This window comes from Triturus cristatus, chromosome 3_1 (genome assembly GCF_964204655.1).
Source record: "Triturus cristatus chromosome 3_1, aTriCri1.1, whole genome shotgun sequence".
Lineage (NCBI taxonomy): Eukaryota > Metazoa > Chordata > Amphibia > Caudata > Salamandridae > Triturus > Triturus cristatus.
In genome coordinates, this window is record NC_140583.1 from 1,111,860,969 (window position 1) to 1,111,877,409 (window position 16,441).

The following is a 16,441-nucleotide window of genomic DNA, read 5'->3' on the forward strand; positions in this document are numbered from 1 at the left end:
AGGTTATTAGTTGGTTTTTGAGTATCAGTATAAGTGTCTGATGTCTGTATGGTTCGGTGGGGGGTATTACGTAGTGCATAGGTGCATGAATGAGTGACTCACTGTTTGTATGTGTTGAAGATAGCATGTGTGCAGGACTGTATGGGTGGATGAGTGTGTGCATGGGTGTGTTAGTGAGTGAATGACTGTCTCAATAGTGTCTCTATGAGTAACTACATATGTTTTAAACTAGTATATGTGACTATTGGTGTATATAAGTGAGTATATGTGAGAGTGAGAGATTGAAAGAGTTCCTGTATGAATAAGTATGTGTTTCTATAAGTGATTGTTTAAAAGACTAAGTATGTGTAAGTTTCTGTAGAAGTAAGTGTGGTGGTGTGTGTATAACTGTATATGCAGGTAAACGGGTGTTTTGGGTTTCTTTATTAGCATGAGTGACTATGTGTGTGAGTAACTTTATGGATGAGTGGCGTTGTGTAACAGGATGTATAGGTGTATGAGTACATATGATGAGTGAGTACATGTATGAGTGACTGTATAGGACTGTTGGTGAATGAGTGGATGTGGATCTTACAATTACTGAGTAGGTTGTTGTAACTGGTATTGGTATGTCCATTGTTTTGAAAATTTTAATTTCTATTTTTGAATGTGTGTATCAAAGGTTATATTAGGGGGAGAGGAGGTCTGCCACTCTATCACAAGGATGATGTCATCAGTGATGTCATCAGTGATGTCATGAATGATGTAATATGTGACGTCATCAGCAGTGCATTGCGGGCGCGCGAGTTATAGTTAGCTGAACTAACTATAATGGGGGAATTTCTATGGTTTTGTACGAGTGAAAAGTCCAGCTAACTATAACGCTCCTGAAACCTATGGTTTTTTCAGTGAATTTCTAAGGTTTTTTAAATGCTAATTCCTAGCTATAATGTGCCTGAAACCTATGGTTTTTTCAGTGAATTTCAAAGGTTTTTTCAATGCTAATTTCTAGCTATGCCTACAGAGATAGGACATGTGAAGAAAGAAGGAAAAACGCACAGAAAGAAAAAAAAGAAATGCAGAAAGAAGCAACAGAAGTCCTCAAAGACGAAGAAAAGTGCAGGAAGAAGTATAACGTGCAGAAAGAACAAACAGAAGAGCAGAAACAAGCCTTGTTGCAAAATCATCCTGTACCCTCAACTTTTTCAGACGGATACTGGTGGTAACTGAGTCTGACTAACCAGTCCTAGAGCCAGTGCTATGTTAAAAGACACTCAGAATACAGTGAAAACACCTACATACACTAGGGCACACTATGCGTTGGGGTCCCCCTGTGATTAACATGACCTCCTCTGTAAGCCCCTAGTATATAATAGGGCAGGGGATTAAAACTACCTCTTAAAACGCACCACAGGGCGTGTTTGAAAACGTCACCTCATGCCCCGTCCCCTCCCTTCCCCACTGTGTAAACACGCCCTGTAGCCGTTTTAAGTTGGGAGATTAAGTCCCCTTGAATCCTGAGGGTCCCTAGGGTCCAACTAGACCACTAGGTACCTCCAGTAAGCGCCACAGAGCTGCGTTGCAGAGAGGTGTAAAAAGTGGCACGGCCTGCACCACCTCTCTGCAACGCAGAGCAGTGGTGCTTACTGGAAGCACCTGGTGGGCTAGTTGGACCCCAGGGTCCCTCAGGATTGAAAGGGAATTATTTCCCCAACTTAAAAACGCGCCACAGGGCGTGTTTGCACACGTCACCTCAGGATCCGTCCCCTCCCTTCACCACTGTGTAAACGCGCCCTGTGGCCGTTCTGAGTTGAGAGATTAAGTCCCCTTGAATCCTAAGGGTCCCTAGGGTCAAACTAGCCCACTAGGTACCTCCAGTAAGCGCCACAGAGCACTTGCATGGTGGTGTAAAAAGGGGCGTGGCCTCAGAACACCTGTCTGCAACGCAGCTCCCTGGCGCATATTGGAGATACCTGTTGGGCTAGTTGGCCCTCAGGGACCCTCAGTATTGAAGGGGAATTAATTCCTCAACTTACAACTGGCCAGGGAGCGCGTTTGCAGAGTGCTGCAAGGAGGGGGCGTGGCCTCCGGCGCGATGCCGGTCTTTTATTTTTATTTTTTTTTAGAAGGAGGGCTGTGTGGCCCCCTTTCTTTTTCTAATTTATTAGCCCTGGGGACCCCATCCCCCAGGGCCTGCACCCTATTTTTTTTTGTTGAAAAAAATTAATTTGGCCCTCCCAAGGCCTTAATTGGCCCCGGGGACCCCAACCCCCGGGTCATGGCCTATTTTTTTTTTTATTCTTTAGGGGGGGGGCTGTGTTGCCCCCCTCCTCAGGCCACTTATGGCCCCGGGGACCTCATCCCCCGGGGCCGGCCTTTGATTTTTATTATTTTAAAAAAATATATATTTATAGAAACACCTAGGACATGCTGGACAAACCGTATGTACCTATCACCATGACGATTTGCGTGATATTCATTAAAAGGCGACTATGCATACAATGAATCCACGTAGAATGTATTCACACCGCTAGTGAAGCTCTGACATGTCTGACACCCTACCGTGCCTAATCCCGGCGCCCCCGCTGGTGGGAACTCTCCAAGTAGACACCCTTGTCGTTTATTTATACAAACATGGGTAGCTATTGACGGGCACATTTAATACACATGCACACCAAGCCATTCAAAGGGGATTCGACAAAAATTCGACCAAACTATGCAAGAAACCCCCTCACGGTTAATAAAACACACATCCACCGCCGGATGTGTAATCCTTTTTATTTTACTCTCTGGAAAGGAGACAAACCTCACTTGAGAGTCACAGCGTGCTCCTGGCTGAGCCCAATGCTGTGTTACACCCACCAGTGCCCGCCGAGTGCCACACACCTCTGTGTTGTATTCCACCAGCTAGTGCGTATGCTATGACACTCTCTAGCCCATGTGCACTGTAACACCACCCCGTGAATATGTCATGCCACACTTGCCTTCGCACGGGTTATATTGCCCCATCTAACGTGCCTTCCTCGATGACTATGTTAAAAGCACAGCGCTATGCCATACATATTATAATCTGGGATCCATATCTTTGTCACAGTGCATATGCAATGTTACACTACCCAGCACATATTTTATATTACAACTTTAGAGACTACTTAGGTTATACAACACTGCCCTGTGCATATTACATTCCAAGCCGCATATCACATAGCAAGCGCTAGTGCCTGTGCTATCTCGCACTCTCCAATGAATCTGTCATTGCGCACAATGTATTGCATATTATATTTCAAGGCCCGGTTCATCTTATATCACACTTTTTGGTGCATAGTTTATACCATACACTATATCTAGTTTTCATTTTCAATCGTGCTCTCAGGACTATGTTCTATATAACACTGCGTCGACCTACCCTTTTCACGGGCATTACATTTTGCGATGGGGGGTGGTGGGTTAGGGGATGTTTCTGCCAAGTGAGCCCGGAGTCACAGTCCCAAACGTCCTCTTCTTCCTGAATAAAAGTGAGATTATGCTGCATACTTGTTCATATTTTAAGTAGTTCGCACAGACACACATTTTAAAAACAATAAAGTTCCTAATAGCCACCTTCTATGAACAGTTAGCTTGCTGCCCCATCCACCTCCTCCCTATCCTCTGTTGTCTGAATCCATGGACTAGCCTCCTCCCTCCTGCCATGCATGGTCTGATGTGCTGCCACTGCCCTCCATTTAGCATGATGTACCAGTCCACTCCTCCTGCCCTCCATTGCCCAATTCTATGGCCCATCATTGACCTCCTGCTTAGCCTCTGTGCTTAGCTTGCTGCCCCTATTCTCCTTCCCCCTGCCCTCCGATGTCTTTGTGCATGCCCCTGCTCCATCCTTTTTGACCACCATGGTCCATGGACCTGCCACTCCTATCTACTCTGAGTGTTCTGTTGAGCTCCCCTCCCACCTGCCTAGCATTGTCAGATGACTGTAACCTGTCCCTGCCACCTCCACCCTGCCTGCCCACATGCCATGCCCCTATCCCCTTCCTCCTGTCCTCCATTGTCCATTTTACTGCCACACCCTTCTGCCCTGCCTGGTCTGTTGTGCTGCCACTGCTCCTCCTGCCTGCCCCGCGCGGTCTGTTGTGAGGGCCCCTTCCCCTGAACTCTCTTGTCTGTGCCCAGGTCCTGACCCTCCTTTCTATCCTCCATGGTCCTTTGTGCATGCCCCTGCACCCTCCTTCTTGCCCATCATAGCCATTGTGCTGCCACTAACCCTCCCGCTTGCCATGCATGGTCTTCTGTGCTGCCATGGTCCCTCCCACCTTCCCTGTGTGGTCAGCTAGCTGCTCCTGACCCCCTCCCACCTTCCCTCCATGGTCTGTGTGTATGCCATCATAGTCTCACTGTTGCTCTCCATGGTGTGTCTTGTTTCTAGTGCCCATCCTGCCTGACCTCCATGGTCATCTTGCTGCTCCTGCCCTGCCCCCTTGCCCCCAGCCCTCTGTTTCCATGTGCAGACCCCTATTCCCTCCCTCCTGGCTTGTCGGTTCCATTGTAATGCCCCTGATCCGTCCCTCCGGCCCTTTATGGTCTGTTATGCTGCAGCTTTCTCTCCTGTCTGTCCATTACGGTCAGCTAGCTACCATTGCCTCTTTCCCCTCTGTTGTCTGTTGTCCATGTGCATGGTCCTGTCCCCTCCTTATTGCTTTCTATGGATTGTTGTGCTGCACTCCCGTCCCGCATGCCCTGTGTGGTGTATTGCGCTGCTGCAAACCCTGATGCCTGCCCTGTAGGGTCAGTTTGGTGCACCTCTCAATGTCCCTCCTGTCCTCTGTTATCCGAGTCCATGTCCCTACCCCAATTCCTCCTGCCTACCATGATCCAATGTACCATACTTGCGAACATTGTGAACTTTGTAAGAGGGAGATTTTGAAATAAAACTGGGGTATTGATTTTCCCCTTTGAGTTACATTGAAAAAGAGAAGATTGTAGACAGGAAACAGATCAAGTAAAGCCCATTTGAGCTTAAAAACATTGGACGTTTCCTGGCTGAAACGGGTCTGTTGGCATGTATGGTTGTATGACCGCTGCCTCTTCCTTCTGCCCACAATGGTCTATTATATTGCCACAGCCTCTCTTGCCAGTCCTGTATTGTTGGTTTGTTGCCCCTGCCCCCCTTTCCACTGCCCTCCATAGTCTGTTGTGCTGTCACTGCCCTTCCTGCCTGCCTAGTGTGGTCAAATTGTTGCCTCTGCACTCTCCTACCTGTCTTCAATTTTCAGAGTCCGTGCCCCTGACCTCTGCCTCTCAACAGTATCCCAATGAACAACTAGATTGCTAACATTCTATATTTCTTACAAAAGTGTGGAACGCCTGACGTCATCTTGATGTAATCAAAACTGTAATGCCTAGAGCATTTCCTTTAGAAATTACATATATGAGAGGGTCTTATTTGCATCAAATTTATGGTTAGTGCTCTAAAAAACTAAAATGAGGACATATTTTCTGAGTTTTCAAATAGCGACAAAGAACTTTTAAATTATTTGTAATCTTAGTGGTTTTATCCAGTTGACCACTTGATTAAATGTTGCATCCAAGGGGAGAGGGTGTGGTGTTACTTCCAGAGCTGCAGACTTTGCAACTGGGGAACCAGGTTGGAGTTTCTGCTTCAGCTCAACATTCTGTGATTCTGGTCAAATCACTTAGTCTCCCCATGTCTACAACCAAAATGAATTTGATCTTGTGTGATGTAACCGATGCTCATGTAAACCACTCCAATACCTGACAAGTCTGCACTATATAAAACTGCAAATACACAAAAAATAAGTGTTTTGCACACTTTTGTCATTGGGCTACATTTGGGCTACATCTGGGTGATATTTGGGCTACATTTGGGTTCTTTTGTCTCTGGTGGCCATTTTAGGAGATTTATTTGTTATGAAGTTTCCTAATTTCCTCATTTACTGCAGTCTCCTCAGTAGGAAATGCTTTCAGTTTTTTACTTTGATTCCATCAAGAAGGTATTCAGATATGTCACACATTTGCCATAAATTCTGAATGTTAGCACTCTAGTTGCTCATTAGATCACTGTAGTAAAGCTACTGCTCACCACGGAAGTCTGCTGCTAGTATTAGAAGTGCATGTTTCAGTCTGCATATCAGAATTTTTTAATGAAATAGAAGAGGATTTGAGAAGTCACTCAAAATGTGCCCTAATTTTTCTTTCTTCAGCACTAATCATAATTTATATGGCAAAATGAACCCCCTCGTTTTGTTCCTTTGTAAATTAAATGTTTTAAGTGTTACCACTTTATTCCAATCAAGATGGCTTCAGGTGTGCCATACTTTTGTCATAAGTAAGACTGTTAGCGCTCTAGTTGTTCTTTAGAGCACTCTGGGAAGCTGCAGTAGAACACAAAGGAATCAACTGACAGTCTCTGCCCTTGTTGGATGTACATGTTTTACTGAGAATGTCAGACTTCATTCTTACATGACTGAGAAAGATAATGTGAATTTACAGAAAATATGCTCTCAGTTTAGCTTATAGATCACCTTCCAAACCTCTGTGGGAAAAGCATGAGAAAATAGTTTTCTCTCAAACATGGTTCATGATATCACAGCAGAAGGCTTTTTCACATGGTAAAATCACCTTAGAACACACCACAATTCCTAAAATGAGTATGGTACCATCAAGAAATGATTTATAATGTAACTAAAGTCTTAAAACCTTCTATTAACTGCAATGCTTTTTAATGAGGTGCTATCATGTATATTGGTCCCAAGATGGCTGCCAACACTTCTTGGATGAAGTACTGACAGCCAATCAGATCTCATGATGAGATGTGTCGTTAGGCTCCGCCCAGATATGTATGTGATTTTACTTTTGATTTTCTCAGGAACTACTGAACAGATTGACACCATATATGCAAAAGGCACATCCCTGAGCTGAGGACTACCTCTCTGCCAAATTTCAAGAAATTCTGTTCAGCCGTTCGGGCTGTACCTTGGACTAAGGGTCCCTATGGAAAATTGCATGGGAAAAACGCGTTTTGGGACCCCCCTTTTTTCTCAGCCCCCGCTTGACGAATCCCCCCGAGACTTTCAGGGTAGGAGCGGAGCGCCCCACCTATTTTGAAAATTTCGCGAGGATTCGTCAACCGGCGCCAAAGTTATTCCAAATAGAATGTTGCGGATTTCCTATGGAAACACGGTCCTAACTATAACTATCTACTGGCGACCGCCAGTAGATAATTATATATATATATATATATATATATATATATATTCCTCATTGTACTTGGATGTAATATTACTGCACACTTTTTGGCTGCATACACTCTACTACGAGTAGGGATGTAGCGATTAAGGACTATTGAAGAGGCGTTTAAACTGTATACGATTGATCTATTCCCTGAGCTGTACTTTTCAGGCCTCTCACTGTCTTTGCTAGCACTCTGCACTGGCTGTAAAGTGGCATGTGGTCTATAGAAACCCCAGTTAAATACATTAATTAATGGTGTCAACCCAGATGCAACAGCACAGGAAATTGCTGTTGTCCTAGATCCTGGATTCAGATATTACTGGCAGGAAAGTTCCTTTAGGATGACCCAAGATGTGATTTATTTTCAAGAATTGTAGATAGTTCATAAGGTCCTAGACCAGATATACATGGAGGAACCAGAACAGGTGTTGAAAGCTGATTAGGTTCCAGGGTCCCGGTTGCTTCAGCTTACATGTCACTAACTGAATGATCCGAAGGTGGGGAGTCCCTGAGTGGTTGAAAGAAGTTGATCGGCTGTGTCATTTGCAGAGTCGTGTTAATTTACGCCAGTCACTGGATGTTGGCTGCAAGGCTGCAATTCTTTGAGGCTAGCTAGGACAGTGACCTGACGTGACCTCGGCAGCCACTGACCACAAGATATTCACTCGGTGTATGAGAATGATGTGAAATGTGCAAAGTTCGGTCAGTGATGGAAAGAGGAGGCAAGGGGGCACTCAAGAGGTGTACTGGAAGGCACATCCCAGCAAAGAGAAATGCAGAACCTAAGAGCTCTTAAGGGCAGAGGCTCATAACTGGACAAGAGGAGGTGGGGGGGTGGGCAAGGGGAAACATGGAGTGTTCTCAAAGAACAGAAACCAAAGATAGGCTTAAAGGGTGAATTCTGTATTGAGACAAGGAAGGGAGGAGGAAGCAGGAGCCTGACAGTGGTACTGGCCCTATAGAGTGAAAGGTGGGGATAAACAAAGATAGAGAACAAGGGGAGACATTAGGAACCCTAAAGGGACATTGGCCAAGGAACAGGCAAAAGGAGACAGTTGGGAAGGTGCACAAAGGCAGTGAAGGAAAGGGAAAACTCATGAGCCCTTCAAAGGCTGGAACCAAGAAAGAGGCAATAGGATGTGGGTGGGAGAGCACAAAGCGGCGGCAGTGGGTGCAAGGGGAAACAGAGAGCTCTCAATGAACAGGGGCAGGTGCAGAGAAAAGTAAGCAGGTAGAAGGACGAAAAAGTCCTGTAAGCGAAAGAAAAAAGGTGACACATGGAACTCTTAAACCCATGACCCACAAATGGGCCAAAAATGGCTTACTGCGTGCAAAAGCTGCCCTGACTGTTTTTACACAGAAGCCTGATAACATTTTGCACGGAGAAACAAATCTTTTTGCATGATTCCAGTGCCCTGCCACCCACGGCTCACCGTCACTGCCTCCAGCCCAGGGGACAGTTCCGAACAAGATTGTGCAGAAATGCACACTCTCGAGTTGTCCTTACGTTGCCTTGCAGGGCTGATCAACACAGCAACGCATCACAGAAGAAGCGCCTGCCCCTGGCTACAGGCGTATCCGGGTATAAATGAACAAAGTGCATCACCGCGCTCACGCCCACACATCTTGCGTAACACACGTCCAAAAGGGTGGGAACGGAGACATCAAGCGAAACGTTCCCTGCTGCTTGATCCGCCTCCAACCTAGGCCTGCAGCCATTGCCTTCGCTGTGGAACTCGAAGCCTCCCGTCATGCTCGGCCCGGGCCTGCAGCCATTGCCTTCGCTGTGGAACTCGAATCCTCCCGTCATGCTCGGCCCGGGGCTGCAGATTACACAGCTCAGCACCTCATGCTTTCCTAATGAAAAGCATACTGTACCGACATTCTTTTAAAACGACCCCCCCCCCCCTCCTGTCCCTCCTCGATCATGTTACATGCACAAATCTAATGGGAAAATAGAGTTCAGGAGTATCGCGGAATAAATGAAATTCTTACATCATTTTTCATACACACATTTTTGGGCTTGCTCGGAGCTTTGGGACTGCCTTCAAGCACGCTGCGGCCACACAAGTCGATTGCCGTGGAAGCCTTTCTGGACGCAATCCATCTGTGTCACGTCTGTGTGTATAACTAAAGTGCATTTTAAATCCTAGCCCTATGGGCCCGTTTTCCGAAATCTGTCAATCAGCTACAGACCTAAATGACTTCAGTCACCCAGGCTGCTTTCCACCCTAAAAGGAGAACTTGACTTTTATACACTTTCTTTTTATCCTGTTTTTTACCTATACCCTGTTATCATTTTGTACCTATAGTCTGCACTCTTCTATAATCTCCTTGGAGATTTAAAGTGTATTAAATCTTGAGTGGAGGGGTAATTATCTTCTTAAAATCCCTTGAATGGTTCTCCGAGTACCCCATCTTTTGTACAGCTGATTATACCCACAAATCATTCTATTGTTTATCCTGAAGGTACTGCAGGAATTGGGTATAATGAAATTCTACCCACACCTACATTTTTTTTGGGCATCACTGCGAATATGATGCGGCAACAAATAAGTTCATCCATTCACTGCAAAAGTGTGGGAATTTAGCAACGCAGGGCAGAATGGAAAAAGATCTTCAGAACTCGGCAACTAACAAGCGGAATGAACAAAATCCTGAAACGAAAATTCCAAATAGCCCAATGTTTACTTGAAAGATACTTGCTCAAACTTTGTACAGGAATGGGCAGGCTCAATTATAATATAAAATTATACCCGAACGCACTACCCAGCATGTTTTTCTTCTGGTAAAAAAAGAATGCATAATTCACACTAGTTTTTCCGGGTCATTCCTATTTTGTCTTCTGCTGAGCCCCTCTATTCACTTCCCGTTTGGCAGAAGATAGCCAAGAGTGGACTATTCTCACTAATTACAAGGCAAGGCTCGTCCTAAATGTAGGTATCCTTTGCCAGTTTTTCCTCTTCTTTAATGTTCATTTACATGTTGTCAAGTTTGACAATGTCTTTATATATTCTGCGAGACGCCGAGAATTGTCAGATACTCCTATTCTTTGTGTGATGTGGGCAGTGTGACATCAGTTGTGCAGATGATATTATGCTGCAAGGAAAGAAGGAGCTATGTCAACCCAGGAAAACTGATCAGATCCACCCCCAGTGGACCTAGAAATTGACCAGTGCTGCGGAGAGAAGACCAGAGACAATCCTCTAGGGAAGGGATATGATAGAATATAATTTACTAAGGAACGGATTGAATATCAGGGCATTTTTAACTACAATAATCACAGAATTGGGATTGTCTGGGTTCTACCTATACATTTCGGGCAATAAATGTATGGAAAAGGATTGAACAACCAATGAAGGATGGGGCAGAAAGAAGAAGGAAAGTAAAATTTAGGAATGAGAGAAAGAAGCAAAGGAAGGGTAATAAAAAGAGGGAGAGAGCATGAGGAAGAGAGAAGGAGAAACTAGAACAATACAAAAGAAAGACAGTGTTAGAAAGTGAGGGAAACAGTGAGGGAAACAGAGAGGACTAAAGAGGCATGTAGGAAGAATAACAGACAAGAGAGAGTAAATGGAAGATTAACACACTGAAAGGTAGTGAGAGAATGTGTAAATGATTTAAATAAAGTCAAGAGAGTAAGAAGAGGAGCATTGCAAGACGTACATATATATATAGAGAGAGGACCAATGGAAAATCAACACAGAAAGAGAAACAGGTAGAAATGCAAAAAAGATGGAGAAAAAAACAAAAAGGTAAAGGAAGGAGGATTTAAGAAAGAGAGGTAGAGAGACAGGATAGACAGAGAAGAAGATACATGGTGGATGAGAGACAAAAAGAAGGAGAGCAAACAAAAGAGTGTAAAAAGGAGAGAGAAATAAAGAGAAACGGAGAGCATGAGAAAGGGATTGAGTTGGAGGGAGGAAGAGAAAAGAAAAAGATGAGAAACAAATATGAAAGAGCACATTTAGAGTGTGATAGAGAAGTACACATGAAATACATACCGGCATACATTTGTGACGTGCACTTTGGAGAAGGCATTATGCCTCAATTTGAGATTTATTTTGCTTGTATGTCTTTTAAATAACTGTAAATGTTTTAATTAACCACATACAAATAAAATATTAATTACAGACTGGTGTATATTGTAGTAGATCTTTGGCCAACACCATGACATAGAATAAACAATAAAAAGTGTATAAATAACATTTGTCATATTTAAAAAATAATGTACCAATATTTGCAAACTGTAATCCTGCGATACCCTTAGCGGGATCAGCTGTGATGAGCCAATTTATTAAAGTAATTCTGACTGTCACCCATGTGAAAGTGTGAGAATACTGCAAACGTTAAAATTATAATAAACCTACGTTGTGTTTCGCTGCCATCTCTCTTCCCTGTTCGCTTGTGATTTTCCTCAGGTGCACCAGGTCAACCTTGTTAGCAACCAGAATCATGGGAAAGGACTCCCTGAAATGAAAGAGAAGACAACTTTGTTTGAATAGATGTGATAGAGGTCTTTTCAAGTCTCAGTCATGGTCATCCAACCGCAGTTCAAACTACTGGACAAAAATATATCTGACATACTACACTTGATGCTAGCAGGAGATCTGCCTAATGCCGCACCAGCAGACTGAAGAGAGACCAGATGATGGGGTAGGTGCGAATTCCTGGCCACGCTCCTGTCCCGTGAGCCACAGCCGTCTGCCCCAGATCCCAAATTCTTCTGGTATCTTAATCGGCCATTACGCATTGTATAACGCAATGCCCCTGATGTCCACAGGATTACTGGCTGCTTGGGCATTGCAGTGGGAGCCGGCTCACAAACCACATACCTGTCTCAGGGGTTGCCACCCACACGGGAGCTGATTGGGTCGTGCCAATTTTATTGCTCGCAGTCTATGTTCTTATTTGTTTGGAGCTGTTACCCGTCTGGGACCTAAGGTGTTCTAAGGACATTCTCCATACCTTGTCCCATCCTTGATGATGTTGTTATTTGTATACATGTCACCTTAAACATTGTAAAACGCTCTGAAACCCGCATGGGTCACGTTTGCGCTATGTAAAACTTTATAAATAATGAGAGTGTATGGAATTCAGTGTATCAGTATCTCTTCAGTGATAAAAAACATAGCTAGTTTGACAAGGTCTTCTAGTAAGGATAGGAGTCCCAGCCATGCTCCCGCTCCACAGTATGTTCATAAAGTGAACACTACTAAGAAGGAGAAGTTCATTATGTGAACCATTCAGGGCAAATGTCCACAACATTGGGGGGCATATTTAGGTGAACAGAACCCAATATAGCTGCTGTCCCAGGTAGTGAGCAAAGTTCTGACAAGCGTTGTGATCACAGATGTGGTGGTGTGTAGTGTACTTTGTTGGCTGTTATTTCACCTTTTGTTAATGAATCAGACAATGAAAAGGAGTTAGAATGCAGGCAAGCCCCACACACTAAACACATGGACGCAATAATGTTGGCACAATATGGCGACTGATGACCGGCGTCACTTATGGTGCACTCCTAAACACTAATAAACCCCTGGAATCATTATTTCTACATGCACACAATACACGGAATCCCCAAAGCAAAAGAGAAACAAATATATTTGTTTTTTTTCTTGTATTTCCATCTTTTAGTTGATTAAGCTTCTCTGTTCAATGATAAATGTCATTCAATTAAGACGACATGTTCCGTGGTATCCCCACTTTCTCACGCCTTCTTCATCCAAAAGTTATTCCTTTTTGTCATGCTTGAGATTCACAGAAAGTTTCCTTCTTGGTCACTGTTGGCTTTATCTCTGAATATCTCATTCAAAAGTATAGCCTGAAATAAATATTTTGTCCTGAACGATGTCGTTTACAAAAATATCATCCCATTTAGTCCAGGTTTTCTATTACTAATTCCAATGAGGAGATATTTTGTAGGCAATACTTAAGATTCAATATTTTTGTCAGCGATAGTCTGAGAGCTACATTCTGGTACCACACCTCACTGTTATCTGGTGGGAAACAGCCTTTACAACGCAACCATTACAACGCATGCAGTTACTCCAAATGCCGTTGCAACGAAAAAGGTGTGCAGCAGCGGGTAGAAGGTGTTGGATTTAACTCCAACACCTTCCCTACTGTTGCACACACTGGAGTTGGAATAGAAAATTATTCTATTCCAACTTCCAGTGCTCACCCGACAAAGTCGGGGAAAAGTTTGGCATTGCAACGACATGCGATGTAATGGCATGCGTTGTAACGTCACATATCCGTACAGTTGAGGAACACAATATGACGCGAGGGTAGCGTGCTGTAACATGGTGGCTATGTAATATTTAAAACAAGAGACTGAAAAAAGAAAAGCAGAAACTACGCAAATATCAGAATACAAGTACACCAACTGCTGGTGCACATCCGGGCTCCTTACTACTGTGAAGCAAGACATGGTGTCGAGAAACGTGAGAAAACCTATCTCTGGTTGCCTTCGAAGATAAATGCCGGCTTTTCACTTCACATTTATTAAATTCTCAACCACTTTATAACTATTCCGTGTTTACTTATGTTCCCTGGAGTTTCCATAGTTACAGTTTCACTTCTCTTCTCTTTCTAAAAGAAGTTCTGTATCAAGACTCCAGTGCTGTGACCTGCCCAGCACCGCAGCACCTAAATAAATGTTTACTCGTCTTTGCCTTAAAATGAGAAAAAAATATACTCATAGTTCAACCAAAATTTAGGGGTAACTTCCCCATGTTTCAAGTACAGTATGCACAAAAAAACCTACATTTACACATGTAGCCATACTCCTACGCAACAGGGTAAATGCACTACTTTTATGGAATTCACAAACACTCCCAGAAGTTTGTCTCAAAAGCTGAAAAAGTCACCATATTTCAGTTGTACTACTGGCAATGTTGTGTGGGATCGGATAGTTTCTCAAGACGGAGTTCATAAAGTTGCCCTTCCCACCCTGGATGAGAACTTACTCTAGCTTTTAGCTGGAGCGAATATCCGGCCATTTCTAAGGTGGAACAGAGACAGAAGTTTGTGAATGTCAAAAAATGCATCATTTGTGTTCACCAATTTTCAAGGCAAACCATGCCTTACCCACCACTTCCTACCCTCTACGTGGGGTTTAGTAAAGTATAATTGTATGCAGATATAGCCTATAATTACATAGCAGTATAACCATTAATGCCTGTCAGGCACCTTTTTGTGGATACCTGACCATTTTTAGTGTAAATGTTGACTTACAGATGTAAAAGTCTTTGTGAACCGGGCCCTTTTTGGTCAACAAGAAGCTGGATTTTGAATGGTGAATGTGTGTATGTCATGGCTTCTATTTCAAAAGCTTGGGTATAGTGATACAAGTGTATTTGACCTAATAACCAAGACAACAGTAAGCAACACTGCCTCAGTGTATGCACCCTAAATGTGTTTACATGTATTGGTGTGTGTACGTTTATGAGCATGTTGGTGTGTAGAAACAGAGATCCAGGCAGTTGGGTTGGACTGTTCCCCTGTAGCGAGGGTTGGTACTGATTTGCTTAACCCCTTCGCCGCGGCAGGAATTCCGCCGCGGCGCTGGGGGGGTTTGGGGGCAGTTGCGGTGCCGCCGTGCTTGTGACGGAACCACTCCGTCATGAGTCACGGGTGAGCTGTGCTCATGACGGAGTGGTTCCGTCACGACTCCGCCCACTGCGCTAATCGCCCGCACAGGCGGGGAATTAGCGCCGCGTGGGCGGAGCGGCCGCCAACGGCCGCAGAATGACGGAACCACTCCGTCATGAGCACAGCGCACCCGTGGCTCATGACGGAGTGGTTCCGTCATGAGCACGGAACGGGTTAAGGCTGTCATTTCTCTAGAGGGGCACAAAGGATGAAAAACGATGAATTGCAATACGGTCTTAATGACTGCCAGAGGCTAAGATTAATTCAAGCATTCCATCCATCACCCTGTTGTTGCAGTTTACACTCTTAAGTGCAACGGTAATATCCAGATGAGGATTCCATGCTTACTGTGCCATCAGACTCAAGCTATACCTCACTGATTTAAGACTTTAGTAGGTCAAAACAGGTCAGAGGTTACTTGTGGTTTCTTCAGGAGGGGGCCTCTCCTGGAAGCTCAGGGCGGATTTTCCCATTAGGAGCAGGGTCAGTATGTTTGCATAAATTGACTCCTCAGAAATGTTAACATAATCAGCCCCAGATATAAACTCAGCGTGTTGACCAGCCTGTATGTGCAAGTGTACTCCCCACTGAGAAAGCTGCACACTGTGAGAGCAGCTCCTCAGATTTAGAAGTGTGTGTGTGTTTGTCAAACTGCCTAGTTCGTAACGCCATATATTTGTTCTGGTTTTCATGTCTGAAAGTGCAGATATCTCCTAGAAACACAATTCGTGTTATTGGACATCGTATGTTCTGCATGTAGACATCAGCAGTTAAACATTTCATTAAAAATTATACAAGACACAACTGCTGTCCAGAAACAACTCAACTGAAATGTGCCAAGCAGTTGAGATTGAAGAATGGTGTTCAGGCCATGGATTTCAATTAATCAAAATGCTGGGCTTAGCAAATGATGGATGGAATGCAGAGCAAATCAAACATTCACCTCCAGTCAAGAGATCTGAGTTAAATCCATCATTCTTTTGCTCACCATGCCACTCCAGTTTAGACCCAGCCATATGCAAATCAGTTTTGACCCTGTTCCTCATGGGAATAGTCCAGTCGGAACTGCCAAGCTAGGTCCTCCCTGGACCGGAAACAAGCATCCTGGGACCGCTTTCGGGTCATCACCCCTCATCAGCCATGCTAGCTTGAATCCAGTGACACAGTGTGCCCGGGACCCACATCTGGGCACACCTGGCGCACTTAAGGCGAGAAAGTAAAAGACACACAGACGATGGACGGAATGCTGAGCAAATCAAACATTCACCTCCAGTCAAGAGATCTAGGTTAAATCCATCGCTCTTTTGCTCACCATGCCACCCCAGTTTAGACCCAGCCATATGCAAATTAGTCTTGACCTTGTTCCTCATGGGAACAGTCCAGCCCGAACTGCCAAGCCAGGTCGTCCCTGGACCGGAAACAAGCATTAGCTAAAGTGACATCTACTGGTGTTTGACCCCCAAGTGACACAAATGGAAGATTCATTGTATGAACTTTGGCCCGTTTGAGATTATATGAAGTGGTGTCACATGATCTTTGGCCGCGTTGGCATCACCACAGT

General features: G+C 44.3%; 1 protein-coding gene across 2 annotated transcripts in view; it reads right to left on the reverse strand.

The window, feature by feature from the left end:
- Positions 1 to 16,441, reverse strand: part of MRAS (muscle RAS oncogene homolog) — a 236,584-nt gene that overhangs the window by 48,879 nt on the left and 171,264 nt on the right. For both annotated transcript variants that reach the window (XM_085645990.1, XM_085645991.1), the window contains exon 4: positions 11,595 to 11,694. In XM_085645990.1, the coding sequence (XP_085502116.1) occupies positions 11,595 to 11,694 (100 nt within the window). The remainder of the gene's footprint in view (positions 1 to 11,594; positions 11,695 to 16,441) is intronic.